Raw genomic sequence first — 16,752 nt, 5'->3', positions numbered from 1 at the left:
AACCTATACTAGAGATCAGCTGCTGACGCTGCAGGACCAAGCCGGCAAATTTGAACATCTAATTCCTATGGACTGTACAGAAATTCTGAAACAACACAAAGGGAGATGGACTATAATAAGAAAGAACACAAAGGCAAAGAAACGAGGTTCGAGAGGAGGAGTACGTGCGAGACTGAGGAGACGCGGCTCCAGATTTCCTCTACCTGTCATTACACTCTCCAACGTGCGCTCCCTTAATAATAAGGTGGAGGAATTAGCTGCTCGGGTAAACTTTGAAACAGATTTCAAGCTATGCAATCTAATTTGCCTAACAGAGACATGGTTAAAACCTGAAACAGCAGTATATATTGATGGATATACAACAATACGGGCAGATAGAGATGAGCTCCTGTCAAGGAAAACAATCGGCGGGGGATTATGCATATTTATGGACAATAAATGGGCTACGCAGATGCATATTCAGGAACAAGTCTGTACTCCGGAGTACGAAATTCTGACTGTATCGTTTCGGCCTTTCTATCTCCCAAGGGAATTTGGACAAATCACAATCATCCTGACGTACGTACCTGGGACGAAACATCAAGAGGCTGCAGGTAGGATAGCTGAAAGCTATAATGCCGCACTCTTACGTTCGCCAGATCAGCCAGTGTTTGTACTCGGAGATTTTAATAACTGTGATTTAGCAAACCATCTTCCTACGCTTTATCAGTATATAAACTGCCCAACCAGAGGACCTAGAACTCTCGATCGATGCTTTGGTAACATACCTGACGCGTACAGAGCACTTTGCCGTGCGCCATTAGGGAAATCGGATCATAATGTTATTCATTTGCTTCCCAAATACAGAGCCAAAGTTAAACGAGAACAAACGGTTGTTAAGGAGATTCAAGTATGGGACGTTAGGAGTCAGGAGATGCTCCGTGATTGTTTTGGAGATACAGACTGGCAAATGTTTTTTGAATGTTGTAATGACATGGATGAAGTAACTGAGACTGTGACTGAATATATGAAATTTTGTGAAGCTAATGTCACTACTCAGAAATTGATTACAGTTTACCCTAATGATAAATTAGAGGCCTCTGCAGAAATGAAAAAGTGTATAAGGGAGAGGAGAGCCGCTTTTATTAATGGGGAAAATGATCTTGTTAAGCTGAAACGGAGGGAACTGAGGTCAATAATAAAGCGAAATAAACTGAAATATAAAGAAAAGGTAGAGAGTCAACTTTGCCCTGGTAATGCTAGGGCAGCCTGGAATGGACTTAATGTCATGATGGGAAGGAAGGGGAAGAAACATAATGCACTAGAGAATAAAGGGGTGTCATTTGCAAATGATCTAAATCAATTCTATTCAAGATTTGATCTCCCTTTATATACTAACTCTGATGACATTGACTTTGATATATTGAACAATACAACTGCACACTCACCAATAACACTGACGGAGACAGAGGTAGCAACCATTTTAGCCAGAATTAAACTAGGTAAAGCTCCCGGCCCGGATGGACTTAAGGCTAGGGTGATTAAAACATGTAGGTTTGAGCTCACCCCTGTGTTCACAAAACTGTTTCAGCTTTTATTGAATAACCATCAAGTTCCAAAGTCATGGAAAATTTCACATATAGTTCCTGTCCCTAAGAAATCTCAAGCCACAGAGCTTAATGATTTTAGGCCAGTTGCTTTGACCAGTATTCTGTGCAAGTGTATGGAGAGGGTAATAGTTAACCATCTTTCATCCTCACTTGAAGAACATTTTGACCCACTCCAATTTGCATATAAGAGGGGGCGGGGAACGGGTGACGCAACATTGACACTGATGAACACGGTTAGCAAACACGTACAGCAGCCAAAAAACTATGCAAGACTATTATTTATTGACAGTTCAGCTTTTAACTGTATGCAGAAACATATTTTAGTTAAAAGACTGTGATATTAACACAAATAGTTTCCTTGTGCAGTGGATAAAAGAATTCCTTACAGATTGACCACAAAGAGTTGTATTCAGTGGCATTACCTCTGAGACTGTAATCTTAAATACGGGGGCACCACAAGGTTGCGTTCTTTCACCTGTCCTGTTTTCTTTGTATACCAATGAAATGCATATTATGAACTCCACCTGTCACTTGTATAAGTATGCTGATGATATGGTTGTTGTTGGTCTAATGCAGGCAGGGAATACGGTCAGTGCCGGTCCTAGATGCTGGGAGGCCCTAAGCAAAGCTTTGTGAGGGGCCCTCTGTCAGTGCATTCAGACCCTGATAGCATAGCACACATACATCTCGGAGACGTCTATTTGATGTCTGCGTTTACATCTGCAAGATGCCTTATTTAAATTGTTTTCTCATCTGCAATACGTCTGTGAGACGTCTCCTAAAAGATGTCATATAGACATATTGAAGATGTCTGCAAGACGTTTTTGATTTAGAATGTATGTAAAGCAGTTCTTTTCCTTTATAAGATGTTTTTACACACCAGATGTATTCCAGATCTCCAGATCTTTACCAGACATATCACAGACGTACCTGTGCTATCTGGGTAAAACCCAGTCAATGTTGCTGTTAGTTAGTTGTTAACTAACCACATCGTGTATTATCTTATAGATGTATAATATTCCCATATGCACATTACTTTGAAACCCTGACTGATAAACTTGCTGATTATAACATGAAACATGTATTTGCTGATAAGTTGTTTTGATTTAAAATGTGTTGTGAGAAGCACTAAAAAATTTACCTGATCTAAATAAATGTAATGAATCAAATTAAATTACATATAAATACATACTGTTAATACACAGGGGTTAAATTGGGATTTGTTATGTGGGGGGGGGGGGGCTCTGTGGGGAGGGGTCCTTCGAGGGGTAACATGTTTAATACTGATGACAGCAAAGCCACTGGTGTGTTTCAATGACATTCTGGACCTCTGATAGGATTTGATAAGTTTCAGCTTTAAAAGAGCATTTCACCCGTAGAAACATTAATCTTTATTGAAAGTGTTATATTTGTAGTCGAAATGTAACATAGATTTAGAATTTGGTGCCTATTTTACAGAGAAAAGGGGTGTTTGTAGTCTCATTCCCTCAACAAAGACATTGCACTTCCTTCTTTCAATGATGCAAAATGATGATTTTTACGTCATTGAAAGAAGGAAGTGCAACACTGAAGTCTGTATTTCTCCTGTCTCAGCGGCAACTGAGGAAATGATGCACGACCATTCAAAAACATGACTGGAGTTCTAACTATACAAAGCTTAATGCAAATGGGTGAAGTGTCCCTTTAAAGCTGTCACAGAGGTTGACACCAAATATTTTAAAAATAGTGTCTGATTTTAAATATTGCAAATCTATGAGTTTGACACCCTATATCCATTTGTTGCACATGTCATTATGCACAACTGATCAAACTTTAAAGGAAGTTAAAAGAATCAATCTCCTTGAATAATTCTAGGCATAAGATGCCCAAAAAGACTCAATTAACAAGATAAGGTACAACACACAGTACTGTATCAGCAACATGTCTTATAAATAAGCCATAGAGATTCCCTATGCTGGTCAGCAGCTACAATCATATAGTTAGGTTTGATTTGTGTAATCAAAATACATTATTTTATTATCTATACAATGAGTTATATCCAGTGTTATCCAGTTAACATACTGTAATTAAACGAGTGACATATACTTTAATCCTTTACAAATTTCAAGTCTTCTATTAAGTTTTCTCGACGTGGGCACCATTCTTACCTCTCTCTCTCTCTCTCTCTCTCGCTCTCTCTCTCTCTCTCTCTCTCTCTCTCTCTCTCTCGTCAAATTATCCTGCACGAGAGCGCGTTCTTGAAGTTCAAAGGAAAAAGCGCGTGTTTTCGCGGCAATTTCGTCACCCAATTCGCGTCATTTGAATCGCCCCATGCTAGGACGCGTGTCTTTACATTGACTTAATCTGCTCGCGCAAATCCTTTATCTTGTTCCCTTGCTTCACGTTTTTCCCCTTTATTCTGCTCCAGACGGATAGCTTTGTCTTTGTTTTAAATCAATGGTGGGCATATAATATGCGCATCGTTACCAAATCACTCTTCTGCGTCATGCACGCGGCCGTTTCTAAATTTGAAGGCTGCAGCCTCCGGATGTCGCATATGCGCGCTGCATACGTCATCAAGCCTGATTTATTTAAGTTAAATAAGCATTTCATTTGCAAGTCATAAGCATAATATAACAATTAACCATTAACTAAGAATAATAGTCAACATTATAATTGTTAATATTCTAAAATACGTTTTTATGACGCATATGCAGCCTACAAATGTGACCTCTGAAGGCTGCAGCCTTCGGATTGAGAAACTGCCTGCATGTTGTCCGAGTACATATCAGTGATTTAAGAAATCATTAAGTATTTTTAAAAACCCGCACAAATTCGGAAGTTTGCAAATTATTTAAATTATAGCGTCTTGTTTTCATTAAACATAATAATAATTTTTCTTTGATATAATGGTTTTAAATAATTCTGAGATCAAGGGGGCCCTCTAGTGGTGCGGGGCTCTATGCAAATTGCGTACTTTGCGTATAGGAAAGACCGGCACTGAATACGGTCAACCAATCTGTATATTTTAATGTTATTGAGGAGCTTATTAACTGGTGCCACGATAGTGCCCTTCTCCTTAATGAAGGGAAGACCAAAGAGATGGTGATAAGGAGGCAGAAAAATTCCTGCCATGATCTTATACCTGTTGTAATCAATAATAAAAGGGTAGAGGAGGTAGAGGAGTTTAAATATTTAGGAACATTCTTTGATTCCACTCTTAGTTTTACTAAACACACTGAGTATATTTTTAAAAAGGCAATGCAGCGCCTATATTTACTTAGGAAGGTGAACTCATATGGGGTCAGAAAGGAAATCCTAGAGACTGTGTATAGGAGTTTGATTGAGAGTGTGCTGACATTCGATATGTGTACCTGGTTTGGAAACCTGGGGGTTAAGAACAGAAACAAATTATCCAGAATTGTTAAGCTGGGCAGTAAAATTGTTGGTAAAGGACAGGGACAATTGGCAGATTTATATACTACACATATGAGACGTAAGGCCCACCACATTGTGTCTGACCCAGTGCATCCTCTGTTCACAGAATTTAGGAAATTACCATCAGGAAGGAGGTACACAGCTGCATTAGCAACAAAAAAATATTTACAAAAAGTCATTTATACCGAGCGCTATATTATTACTGAACTCACAATAGTCCATGATATCTATTGGTGTGTGACGAAGGTGTTATCTAGTGTTGTTTGTAAGGGTTACTGTGATCTTTGCCTGTTGTATTTATTGTCTATTCATTGTGTATGTGTTTTAGAAATCCACCTGTGGAGCCAAAGACAAATTTCCACTTTTTGTGGACAATAAACTTGAAATTGAATTAAAGTCAGTGACGCGGCTGACGTATATGCGGTTGACTGTTATGTGTTCCGCCCCAGCTTCTTTTATATTTCTTTTGTTTTGTGCGCCCGAGCTTCATTTACAGTCTGGGGAGACGCACGCTATAAGTTTGAAAAAAATAAATAAAACTCAGCAAACATGTCTAAGGGACAGAGCAGCCACGTCACTACAGTCATGTGACTTCACGCTCGAGCCGGAAGAGAAGACAATGCTGAATAAAGGCATAATTCTTGCTATTTTTGGACCAAACTGTATTTTCGATGCATCAACACAATTTTACTGACCCACTGATGTCACATGGACTACTCTGATAATGTTTTTATTACCTTTCTGGACATGGAAACCGTACATAGCTTTTCAATGGAGGAGACAGAAAGCTCTCGGACTAAATCTAATGTTAAAACATCTTAAACTGTGTTCCGAAGATGAACGGAGGTCTTCCGAGTTTAGAACGACATAATGGTAAGTCATTAATGACATTATTTTCAGTTTTGGGCGAACTATCCTTATTCAGTAGTCACGCTGTTCCCTTTAGGGGCGGAGGCGAAAACACAAGCTTATATACAGTATGTAAATATACACACAGACAATGACGCCCCCCGCTGCACGCTAGAATCTCCGGAAAACAAGCCTATTTTAACCGCAAAATGTACGCTTTTAAATATACATAAACTGCAATCTCAAACATGGAGAGGCTTCTTCGTGATCTCAACTAACAGATTCTGCAATAAAACGAAAATCACAAATTTTGAAAAAAAAAAACTTTGTTTCTCATTTTCTCGAAACTTGTGCTGCCGACTTGTGTCCCTGGTTTCCGTGACGGGTCACATATATGTATGTGAGAGGAAAAGTACATGTATATGCATGGTAATTCTGAAAAAAGTCCCTAGGGGCACCTCATAAAAACTTGTATCTTGTTATACGCACTTTTTGTGCTATTGTCTCCCTATGACACATTTCTGCTTTTATTCTGCTAATGTTCTGCTAACAATGCAATTATTACCTTTCTAATGTTAACGTTTTAAGGACATTTTTTAATGGCAGACAACATTAGGGAAACATTCTACTAATGTTACTGTAAGAATGTTTTTTGATAAATTTAAGAGAACCTTTAGAATGTTAACCATAGCGTTCAGATGCATGCTTCTAGTTGTGCAACCTTACTACTTCAATACACTTAGCCCATGTAAAACCCTCTTTGCTGACAGAAGCAGCTAAACTATACATGTGCATGAAATGCATTTCACAATAACGAGCGGAGTCTTACCACTTTCATGCAGGGCGGTGGAGTTTTCATTCGCCAGAGCGCGGTCCGTAGAGCTGCATCGTGATGGGGGACGAGGTCCTCATTCCGGTCCTGGCTTGCTCTGTTCTTGTGGGATCAGGATGATGTTAGGCATGCTACGTTGTACATTGGGTCTATGACACCATGACAGCAGCAACTCCACAGCTACCTGTTTTGCACTCAGGCGAGTAAGCACAGGTCAGTTTCCATTTGGTCAGTTTCCATTTTTCAGAACCAATCACACAAATGCACATCCTTTACTCTTCATCATCATCTCATTATATCATCTCTGAATTCTGGTTTTGTTTCAATGCATCTTGTAAAGGTTAACAGGTGCTGTTTACACAATAATTTAAAATGTCCTCAACTTCCTGGTAAACAATTAGACATATATATATATATATATATATAAATGAAAATCTTATACCATTTTATTTGACAGATTTTTAAAAGTTTTATATCAGAAATACACTATATTTATGGGCAGCTAAAGTAAGTTTAAATTAGGTAAACTCAAAATTTTCGTTAACATTTTTACAGTGCAGCAACAGTCTGTTACATAACATAATTTTAATTGTAAATGTTTTATTTATTTATTTTTAGGTCTTTACAACATCTTTAAAATTTTTGAAAATAATTTTGTTTAAAATGTTTATATTTAGTTCTTGATTAAATATTTTTCTTAATATTAATGAACTAATCTAAATTCTACTAACATTGAATTATCAAGATTTCACTTTGGTTTATTGCTACATATTTTTTTAAACAAAGGGGAAAACACTCAGCACAGGTCAAAGGTGGAAGGGACAAAGTGTGCACTTAAATACACACTGCTTTACTTTGTCAATTTGCTCAATGCAGCTTTGCTTTCTAACACTGATGAACAGTGCATTTTGTCTCTGTCACAGAGCACTAGATTTGTTTGTAACATCTTTGTAAAATGTTAATAGTATGAAAATATCTGATAAAAATAATATGAATGAAAAAAACATGAAATCTGGTAAAACTTTACAATACGGTTGTATGTGTTAACTTTTCACTATATGCATTAGCTAACATGAACTAACAATGACCAATATAATGCTTTAGCATTTATTAATCTTTGTTAATGTTAGTTAATGGCAGTGCAGATGTTTATGCTAGTTAACTATTTAACTCATGCTAATTTAAAAATGTATTAGTACATTTTGAAATAAACACAAACTAAGATTAATAAAATGATCTATTGTTCATTGGTAGTTAGTACTATTCATGTTAGCTAATGTATTCACTAATGTTTATTTAAATGACAAGTTCTGATCCCAAATGTTTGAGCCAAAACAAACAAACCCAAAAAAATTACATTTTAATACAGATTTCCTGCATAAAAAATGTTTCGAGATGCAATCTGATATCAGCTTCTGTTCCATCACCGCATATATGGGAAATGTTTCTGTCTGTCAGAGGTTTGGGCTATTGATTCAGGAAAGTGTGTTATAGGGTGCGTATGAAACAAGTAAACATTAGCATTACAGATGCTTATTTCCCTGTATTTGGATAGGTGGAGATAGACACAGGCTTGAGCTATATAACAGTGAGTAAATCATTACAGAGACAGACAGGAGTCCAGCAGGAACATCTAAACTCTTTCACTCCAGACATTCACTACTCTAGCGCAATGGTGGAAAGAAACCTCTTGGTTTTTGCTTTAGTTTGGGTTTGCTGTTCTGACATACATGGTCAAACAGACACCAAGGTTCCATGTGATGATAAGCGTGTGGAGAACGTTGTAAGTTTAGCGCTTTCCAAGCATAATGAGTTATTAACCAAAGGCTCTCTACTGGCTCTCTATGACATCAAGGAGGCTACAAAGGTGGGATATGTGTGTGTGTGTGTGTGTGCGTGTGTGTGTGTGTGTGTGTGTACCTGGTAATTATCACGTTGTGGGGACCAATTGTCCCCACAAAGATAGGAATACCAGTGTTTTTGTGACCTTGTGGGGACATTTTGATGTCCCCATGAGGAAACAAGCTTATAAATCAAACAGAATGATGTTTCTTGAAAATGTGAAGTAGGAGAGGGTTTCTGTGATGGTTAGGGTTAGGGAATGGGGTAGGTAAGGGGAATAGAATATACAGTTTGTACGGTATAAAATGCATTACGTCTATGGAATGTCCCCACAAAACATGGAAACCAGTGTGTGTGTGTGTGTGTGTGTGTGTGTGTGTGTGTGTGTGTGTGTGTGTGTGTGTGTGTGTGTGTGTGTGTTTTTCAAAAGCATTTTACACATTGCTAGTTTTACCTGCTCTATATTATTATACACTTCTTTCAAAAATCTAAGCAGATTTTACTTTTCTCTATTTCCATGTGACTCCAGTGGTAGAGCATTGCACTAGCAACACAAAGATCATGGATTTGATCTCCGGAGAAACACACATACTTAAATATAAAAAATGTATAGATTAAATATGTTGTACTGGTGAGTTGCTTTTGATAAAGTAAATGTAACATTGTCATTCATCACAGGCTCAGAATGAATCAGGGGAAATTCTGTTTGTGCGGTTTACAAGCAGAGAGACAGATTGTCCTGTAGGAGGAGACAAAGTCTGGCAACAATGTGACTACCTGCAACATGTGGATAAGGTAATAACTGATGAGGTCATTTAAAGGCACAATATGTATGACTTTGCATTAAAATTTTCAAAAATCATACCACATTGTTATTTTGTTTACATGTGTACTTACATTATCCCATATTTTTAACAATGCTTGAATTCAAAGAATTTGCAGCGTTCTGCGTGTTTATAGGGTTGCTTGTCAAAGATGTCATGTTTATCCTCAGTTTCTGATTTTTACTGTGTGTTGGAGATTTGGCAAACCCATTGCAGTGTGACATCAAAGTATCACGAGAGAAATTCAAAAGCAGTACTGTTGAGTCACTCTTGCGTAACGTTGTATGTGGAAGTAGTACTTGTAACTTCTAATAAACCAAACTGTGGATTTAGATTATAATGCAGTGGTTATAAAACTTTATTTCAATATCTCATCAATAAACATGATATGTGAGGGTTGTCAGATTGATTCCTATCAAGAGTGAAGGTGAAGATTACAACGCCCATCAGTCCACACTGCTGTCGTTATTGTTTTTAGTGACCTCTAGTGGGCAAAATGACATATTGTGCCTTTAAGTGATAATACAGTCAGCTGGCTATTATGTAACAAAGATTGACATTGTCATTTAATGATAAGTATCAATTAACTAACTAGTTTCAAATGATTTTATTAAAAAAGTAGATAAACGACTTTAAAAGAATGCTATAAGAATGCTATAAAAGACACAAAACGACTACAAATAGCCTTCAATGAACTGCTATGGTCCTCAATGCTGATTGGTCAGTACAATGCTTCAGTCATCTTAAAATACATGACATAGTAACTGTGAGGCTGTTTAAACCTGGTTTTAAGATGCTTTTTGGTCAATCGACTTACAAGTGAACAACGCTAAATACAGGTGTAAATGAGGTGTTAAATGTTTTGAGTGTCCACTTTTGACCAAATTCAGATGTAGTCGAAAAAAATTCTAAAATAGCTGAGTAAGGCCTTACATATACATGTACAAACCTTTGGCAGCATGTTTATTAACAGATAGGGTGACCATATTTTAGATTTTATAAAAAAAGACAGTGGGTGCAGAAAGCAGACAGATACCCGCAGTGGGTGGTCTGACAAAATACAGTAGTCACTTAATGTACCAGGAACAATTCTAGGTATTTCATTTTAGGGGGCCCAGCCCCCAATTAGGGTGTGATTCAAATATTTCATAAAAAGATATTATGTGAATACTATGATTGGATTTGATACTAACCTTATTGCAGTACTCCACTGTATTAAAAAAGGTGGGTATAACATTTGTGTACATTTGCCTTGTTCACTGACTGACCTACTCAGATACGATACTACTCAATTTCTCCTCCAGTGTACAATTATACACAGCCATACACAGACAAACTTTACTGTTTGCATTTCTGTGTTCAGTGCAAACCTCAATATCCTGTATTCATATTACTATAAAAAGAAATGAAAATATATTCTGTGCATGATTGCATTTTCAACTAATGCCTCATCCACAATATGTTTTGAATTAAAAATATATTTTTCAAATAAACATGATACTGTATGACCAAACATGGTGGTTTTAAAATAACTTGTTATTTTTGCTGGAGATAAATAAGTGGATTGCGGTTGTACATGATTAACTTAGGTTTTCTTAAAATGAAGTTAACATTAATTAAAATTAATTTCATTTTTAAAAAACTTGATTCAATCACGTTAAACTGGTGTACATAATTAAATTACGTAGATCCAACAATTGAAAAAATTATTTTAAGAAAACTTTTCAGTGCAGATGGTATTTATCAGTTAATGCACTACACACCTTGTAATCCACAATATGTTTTGAATTAAAAATATATTTTTCAAATAAACATGATACTGTATGACCAAACATGGTGGTTTTAAAATAACTCGTTATTTTTGCTGGAGATAAATAAGTGGATGGGAAAGCCTTTGCATTGCTCCTGCATCACATTATGTAAACAATTTTTATGTTAAAGTACTACAAACACTGCAAAAAAACTTCTGGACATCGGTTGTACATGATTAACTTAGGTTTTCTTAAAATGAAGTTAACATTAATTAAAATTAATTTCATTTTTAAAAAACTTGATTCAATCACGTTAAACTGGTGTACATAATTAAATTACGTAGATCCAACAATTGAAAAAATTATTTTAAGAAAACTTTTCAGTGCAGATGGTATTTATCAGTTAACGCACTACACACCTTGTACTTTGATGTTTACTCTGGTCTGTGCCATGGCTGCGGAACTTGAATGAACTTGAAAAAAGGAGCTAAAAACAATGTTAATTAGCTCCCTTTTCAAGTTCATTCAAATCAAAAGACGTTTTCCAATGCCTTGGTGCTGAGGGTAATGATGGAGATGCAGTCTGACCAGTGTTTGCATGCATGGGAGAAGGCGGGACCTAAAAGGAAAGGTCAAAGTATTGCAAAAACACAAACAATGAATGGCAAATGTATTAAATAAAAGCCAAATCCTGGACATTTTGACCGATTCAGAAATCCCGGCTGTATGCAGTTTTTAAGTTCCAAGAGGACATGTCCATGATGAAGACCCTATTAATAGACAATCCCCTTGAAGTAATCAGGATAGAGGCAGTCGAAAGTGGACAAAAGATACTCCAGGTGTGAACGTGCATGTGTCTCTCTCATCCATTTGTGATTCAACTGACCAAAACGCATCTTAATACCAGGTATAACCTGTGATGTGAGATACAGCTGTGTATGTCACCAAAAAGAACCCACAGATACAAATTATTAAAAATAGATGACATATTGTATATATTTTCTATACATGTAAAGTATATAGTCCAGCAGAAATATCAGTACATAAATTAATGTTGTGTTTCAGTCTCTCATATCTTATTGCTTAAATAAATGTTTTTAGATAACGCCTATGATTGTGTGATTCTCCAGGTACTCCAAAACTGTCAAGCAGAAGTTTTTTTCACAAACGCAAGTCAACAGTTACTCTTGCATGACTGTTCAGGTATGCTGTACCATGATCACCTGTTAAAATAAGTGTCTGTATAATTATTGTAATTTATTACTCTTTACTTTTTTCAATATAATCAATATACGGTAATGGCCAATATAATACATGGTTTGTAAACAATGGGGATCAGTCAACTTAACAGGTTAAATAGGTACAAATTGCCATATTTTATGTTTAATGTGAATTGAGGCAATAATCAAAACTGTTTTCAAGTGTTTTCTGCAATGTAGCACTACTGTATGTAGACTCCTAAATATAGTCCCTTCTTTTTTTTTATGTATGTATGTATGTATGTTTGGAACTAATGTACAAAATTTACATCTTCATACCCTGTCCCCGACAGCTGACCCCTATATTGTTTCTGAGGTTGCACCTTGTCTAGGCTGCCCTGAAAATATTGAAAATCAAGAAGACCTGAGAGACCCGCTCATTCATTCTTTGGCTAAAGCCAACAGCATTACAAATCACATGCACTTTTTCATCTTTAAGGACTTGTCATCAGCAACAAAACAGGTCAGTGTTTACTTCAGAGCCGCTCATAAGAGTGTGTGGGGTAGCCACTCGGGAACCTAAGAGAAATTTTTCCAATTGAATGCCACTGCACATCGGTGTCTGCTTTCACCCTTTCCTCTAAAGATGTTTAAGCATAGAGTTATGAAAAAGGTGGGGTATTTCTGTGTGTAGGTGGTTGCTGGATTCAGGTATAAATTGCAGTTTGACATGGAGAAGAGTAACTGTACCAAGTCAGAATTCAAAGGTGTTACTGATGAGTGCCACCCAGTCATAGAGGAACCGGTAAGATTTTAAATTAGATGCTATTATAATATATATATAGGTATACAGTAAAACTATACATACAGTATACAGTAATTCCTGATAACAGGTTAACATTTAAGATGGCAAGTAATTTTTATAGTATAGTTTTTATAGTATAGTGCAGTGGACACAGTAAATAAACATTTTAACATCTTCCTTAAAATTGTTGATGTTTATGCAGGAGTTCATCCATTGTAACTCAACTGTGGATGTAGCCCCTTGGAGACATGAGGTCCCAGAAGTGCATACTGAATGTGCACCAGGTTTCAGGAGGGTGAGCATCCCATTTAGTTATTTCAATTGCAAATAATTTATACTACATTTATATTTATAATTTTCAAAATATGAAATATTAAGTCTTTTATTATATTATACTCTTTTAGCCTTTGACAAGATTTAAAAGGCCACCAGGTTGGTCCCCTTTGAGAACCTTGACAAAACCAGCACCCAAAGATTCTTCAGAAGAATCCAAGGAAAACATTAGCACGACTACACATACACCACTGAACTGTCCCACTAAACCCTGGAAAGAGTTTAAGCCTATTTTTGACACGACTGCTCCTGTAAACACTACAGCACTCACACAGACAAACAAAACTGTGTCAGATGGTGTTTTCAGTGATCAAGATTTATTAAGCTAAACAGCTTGTATACAGTTTGTATTTGGGTCTTTTATTTGAAATTAGAGGAAAACGTACAAGAAAGAGATGCCAATAACATTCTTATAACTTGATTTATGGTGTTTTAAATGTGTTGTGGATGTTACAGTTATTTGTGGATGTTACTTATTCAAGATACAATGTCCCACATGTCACAATTAAAAGAATACACCAAACTTCCTTTCTTGAACTTTGGTTTGGTACAAATGGTTTTTAATCGATTGGTTGTGACACAAAAATGAGGCCGCAGGTCACTTATGAAAGAGTTGTGAACAGTGGTAAATAAAAATCTAAGCTACTTTAAAACTAGACTACTGTATCTTTCTAAAATAAACAAATATACACATAAAAGAAAATGAAAGAGCTTTTGAACAATTTTATAGTGAATGTGTGGAGAAAAACAGGGATGAACATTTTTGTTGTGAATTGGCAGCAGTTAGTAAACAAACTTTCTGCATTCGGGGCAATAGCTGCCAGCATAAAGTCCAAAACCACAAAACAAATAAGAGCCAGCTAAAGATTAACAACATAAAACCTTACTGAGTGCATTCACATAAGTTATTTTCAGTTTTTAACATTTTAAATTACTTATTAACTTTATTTTTTATTTGTGGTAATGCATGTATATTTGTAACACTGTTGCACTGTCAGACACAGAAAAGAAAAAAATAAGGCTCAAGAGCAAAGAGCCTAACTCCTTTGTGGAGTGTTTAAAATAGAAAGTCACGAAGGTGCTTATTAAATTGATCATATTCATATGAAACATTTATAAATATACGAGTAAATATCTTTATTTGGGTGATTTACCTTTGGAAGCGATTTGGAATATCTTTAACATGTTACTAGTTATCTTATTTTAAACAATATTACTGAATATAAAAATGCAATATCAAGTAACATTAACTTCTAAATTGTTGAGTTGTACAAATATGATGGTTTGTCAATGTAGTGTTTGTCCCGCCCCTCCTCTAATGTGATTGGATGGCTGTGTAAAAAAGGACAGTGATAAGCTCTGTGTTTTTCCCAAAGTTTTAGAGTGAAACATGAATAAAGACAACAGCACAAAATTATGTTTTTATTAACAAAGTTCGGGAGGAGCATTTTAAAATAATCCGCCAAACCATCATGTAATTACGACCAGCTGTCAGCAATCAGGTGTCTACTTGATCAGCATGAGGGTATGCCCATATAGAGAGTATGCATTGACGTCACTTTTTCACATGACCACGCCAGAACTCACCCTGTTGAGTGGCAAAACATTCAACAAAATGGCTGGTTTTCATAGCGGCTGGTGCAAAAAACTGCAGTAAAACAGACTATTATCTGCTTAAATTAAATTTAGTTGGCCTTAAGTGATCCTAACAACTTGCCAAACAACCAGTAGTCTGTGGATATTGGCATATGGTCAGACATTGCTTTTACTGACATATATGTTTGTCTTGCCTAACGCTATTAAACCATCCCTCCTTTGTAGAACACAAGGCTCATCATAATGGATGTTTTTTTAATGAAGGCTCACTGACAAAACTTTGCAATTACACAGAATAAGAGTATTAATTTATGTGTATTTAATGTATTTTTTATAGGATTTCCCCCCCATAACTTTACATACCTGACATTTGGCTACTGATACTGATTTACTTCTCCTTTGAGTGGCAAAACATTCAACAAAATGCTGGTTGTTCTACCGGTGGCTGCGAAAATGTCAGTATAACTGACAATTATCAGCAAAAATTAAATTTATTTGTGCTTGATAGTGACCCTAGCAATTTGTCAACCCACCTGTGGTCAGTGGACGTTGACATGGACAATCTATTTACTTCTCCTTTCTGTGTTTCTTGGCAGTCTGTAAAACGATAGCTCCGAATTCTTGTTAAATCTGTTATTACAGTCTATCGTACAACAGCTTTTTCCAATTTAGACGTGTTTTCCCCATGTTCTCACTGATTTCACACTGTACACAAATTCTGCCACTCTGTCTTTTGCCACTCAGTGGCCATAATCGCAGTCACTTTCGCCAAACGTGACTTCGCATGCATACCCTCTATAGATATGCAGTCAACTCACCCAGGTTCCTCGACAGTTCTTAGCATGGCCGGGAGGCCTGGCAGTGGCAGAATCTGTGGCAAGAATGGGGAATTAACTTTCCTTTTCGTTCCACCGAACCCCTCACCACAGCGTTTTCCAACGCTGTGCCCCATGCTAAAACAGCCGCCAAATGACACATGCCACCCCTGCAGCAGCCACCACAAACATCTCCATCTAATTCTCTTCCTCTGTATGTGGCCCGACTGCAGTGTGAGGCTGCCTCCACTACCGTCACAGGCCCAGACGCCTTATTTTCTTCTTCATCTCCCTTCTTCTTCCACTCTTCCCCCCCAAGCGTGAGGTTGCCTCTGCTATCTGCACAGGCCCGGATGTCTTGGGGCAGTTTTTCCCGGGGCTCGCTTGCTGCGGTTCAAGTCTAAGTGCAATTATACCAGAATCCTGGCAGCTCCCACAGCGTTGGTTCGGTTTCATACTTACTCAATTAAAACAAACCCCATTTTACCCAAGTAGTCTCACGTCATCACCAATGCGCTTGCACAGGAGGATTTAGGTCAGAATGCGACTCTGCATGTTTTTTTTTATCTTTTTGTTGTCATGCAAACCGGGGGGAGCGACAGGTGCGCATCTGTGTTTTGGAATACAGAGTTTCTCAGCTGTGGAAACGTATGATCGATGTCATCGGCTAAGGTACATGCGCAGTTTTATTGCAATTGAGCTCAGGCGACCTCCTTCAGGTAGTCTCAGGTTTGGTCAAGTGGTGGTATCCCGTTGTGCTCCTCGTTTCACATGACAGCTTTTTAAGACAGATTAAATGCCAAACGTGTGCGTAATTAAAAATGGCAAGTTAGTTTTATTGATCTCTTTGTCCTAACGAAAAACGTCTCGGCTACGGATGTAACCCTCGTTCCCTGAAGG

The 16,752-nt window shown here is 37.0% G+C and overlaps 1 protein-coding gene across 1 annotated transcript; it reads left to right on the top strand.

Moving 5' to 3' along the window:
* Positions 1-8,289: 8,289 nt before the first annotated feature.
* kng1 (kininogen 1) lies at positions 8,290-13,964 on the top strand. The gene is made up of 7 exons (XM_055217518.2): positions 8,290-8,554; positions 9,208-9,324; positions 12,235-12,307; positions 12,657-12,826; positions 12,998-13,108; positions 13,311-13,403; positions 13,513-13,964. The coding sequence occupies exons 1-7, from the start codon at positions 8,360-8,362 to the stop codon at positions 13,768-13,770; spliced, it is 1,017 nt and encodes a 338-aa protein (XP_055073493.2). The 5' UTR covers positions 8,290-8,359; the 3' UTR covers positions 13,771-13,964.
* The last annotated feature ends 2,788 nt before the right edge of the window (positions 13,965-16,752 follow it).

Source organism: Misgurnus anguillicaudatus, chromosome 23 (assembly GCF_027580225.2).
Source record: "Misgurnus anguillicaudatus chromosome 23, ASM2758022v2, whole genome shotgun sequence".
Classification (NCBI taxonomy): domain Eukaryota; kingdom Metazoa; phylum Chordata; class Actinopteri; order Cypriniformes; family Cobitidae; genus Misgurnus; species Misgurnus anguillicaudatus.
Note: the sequence above shows the minus strand (reverse complement) of the source record. Positions and strands in the feature narration are given on the sequence as shown.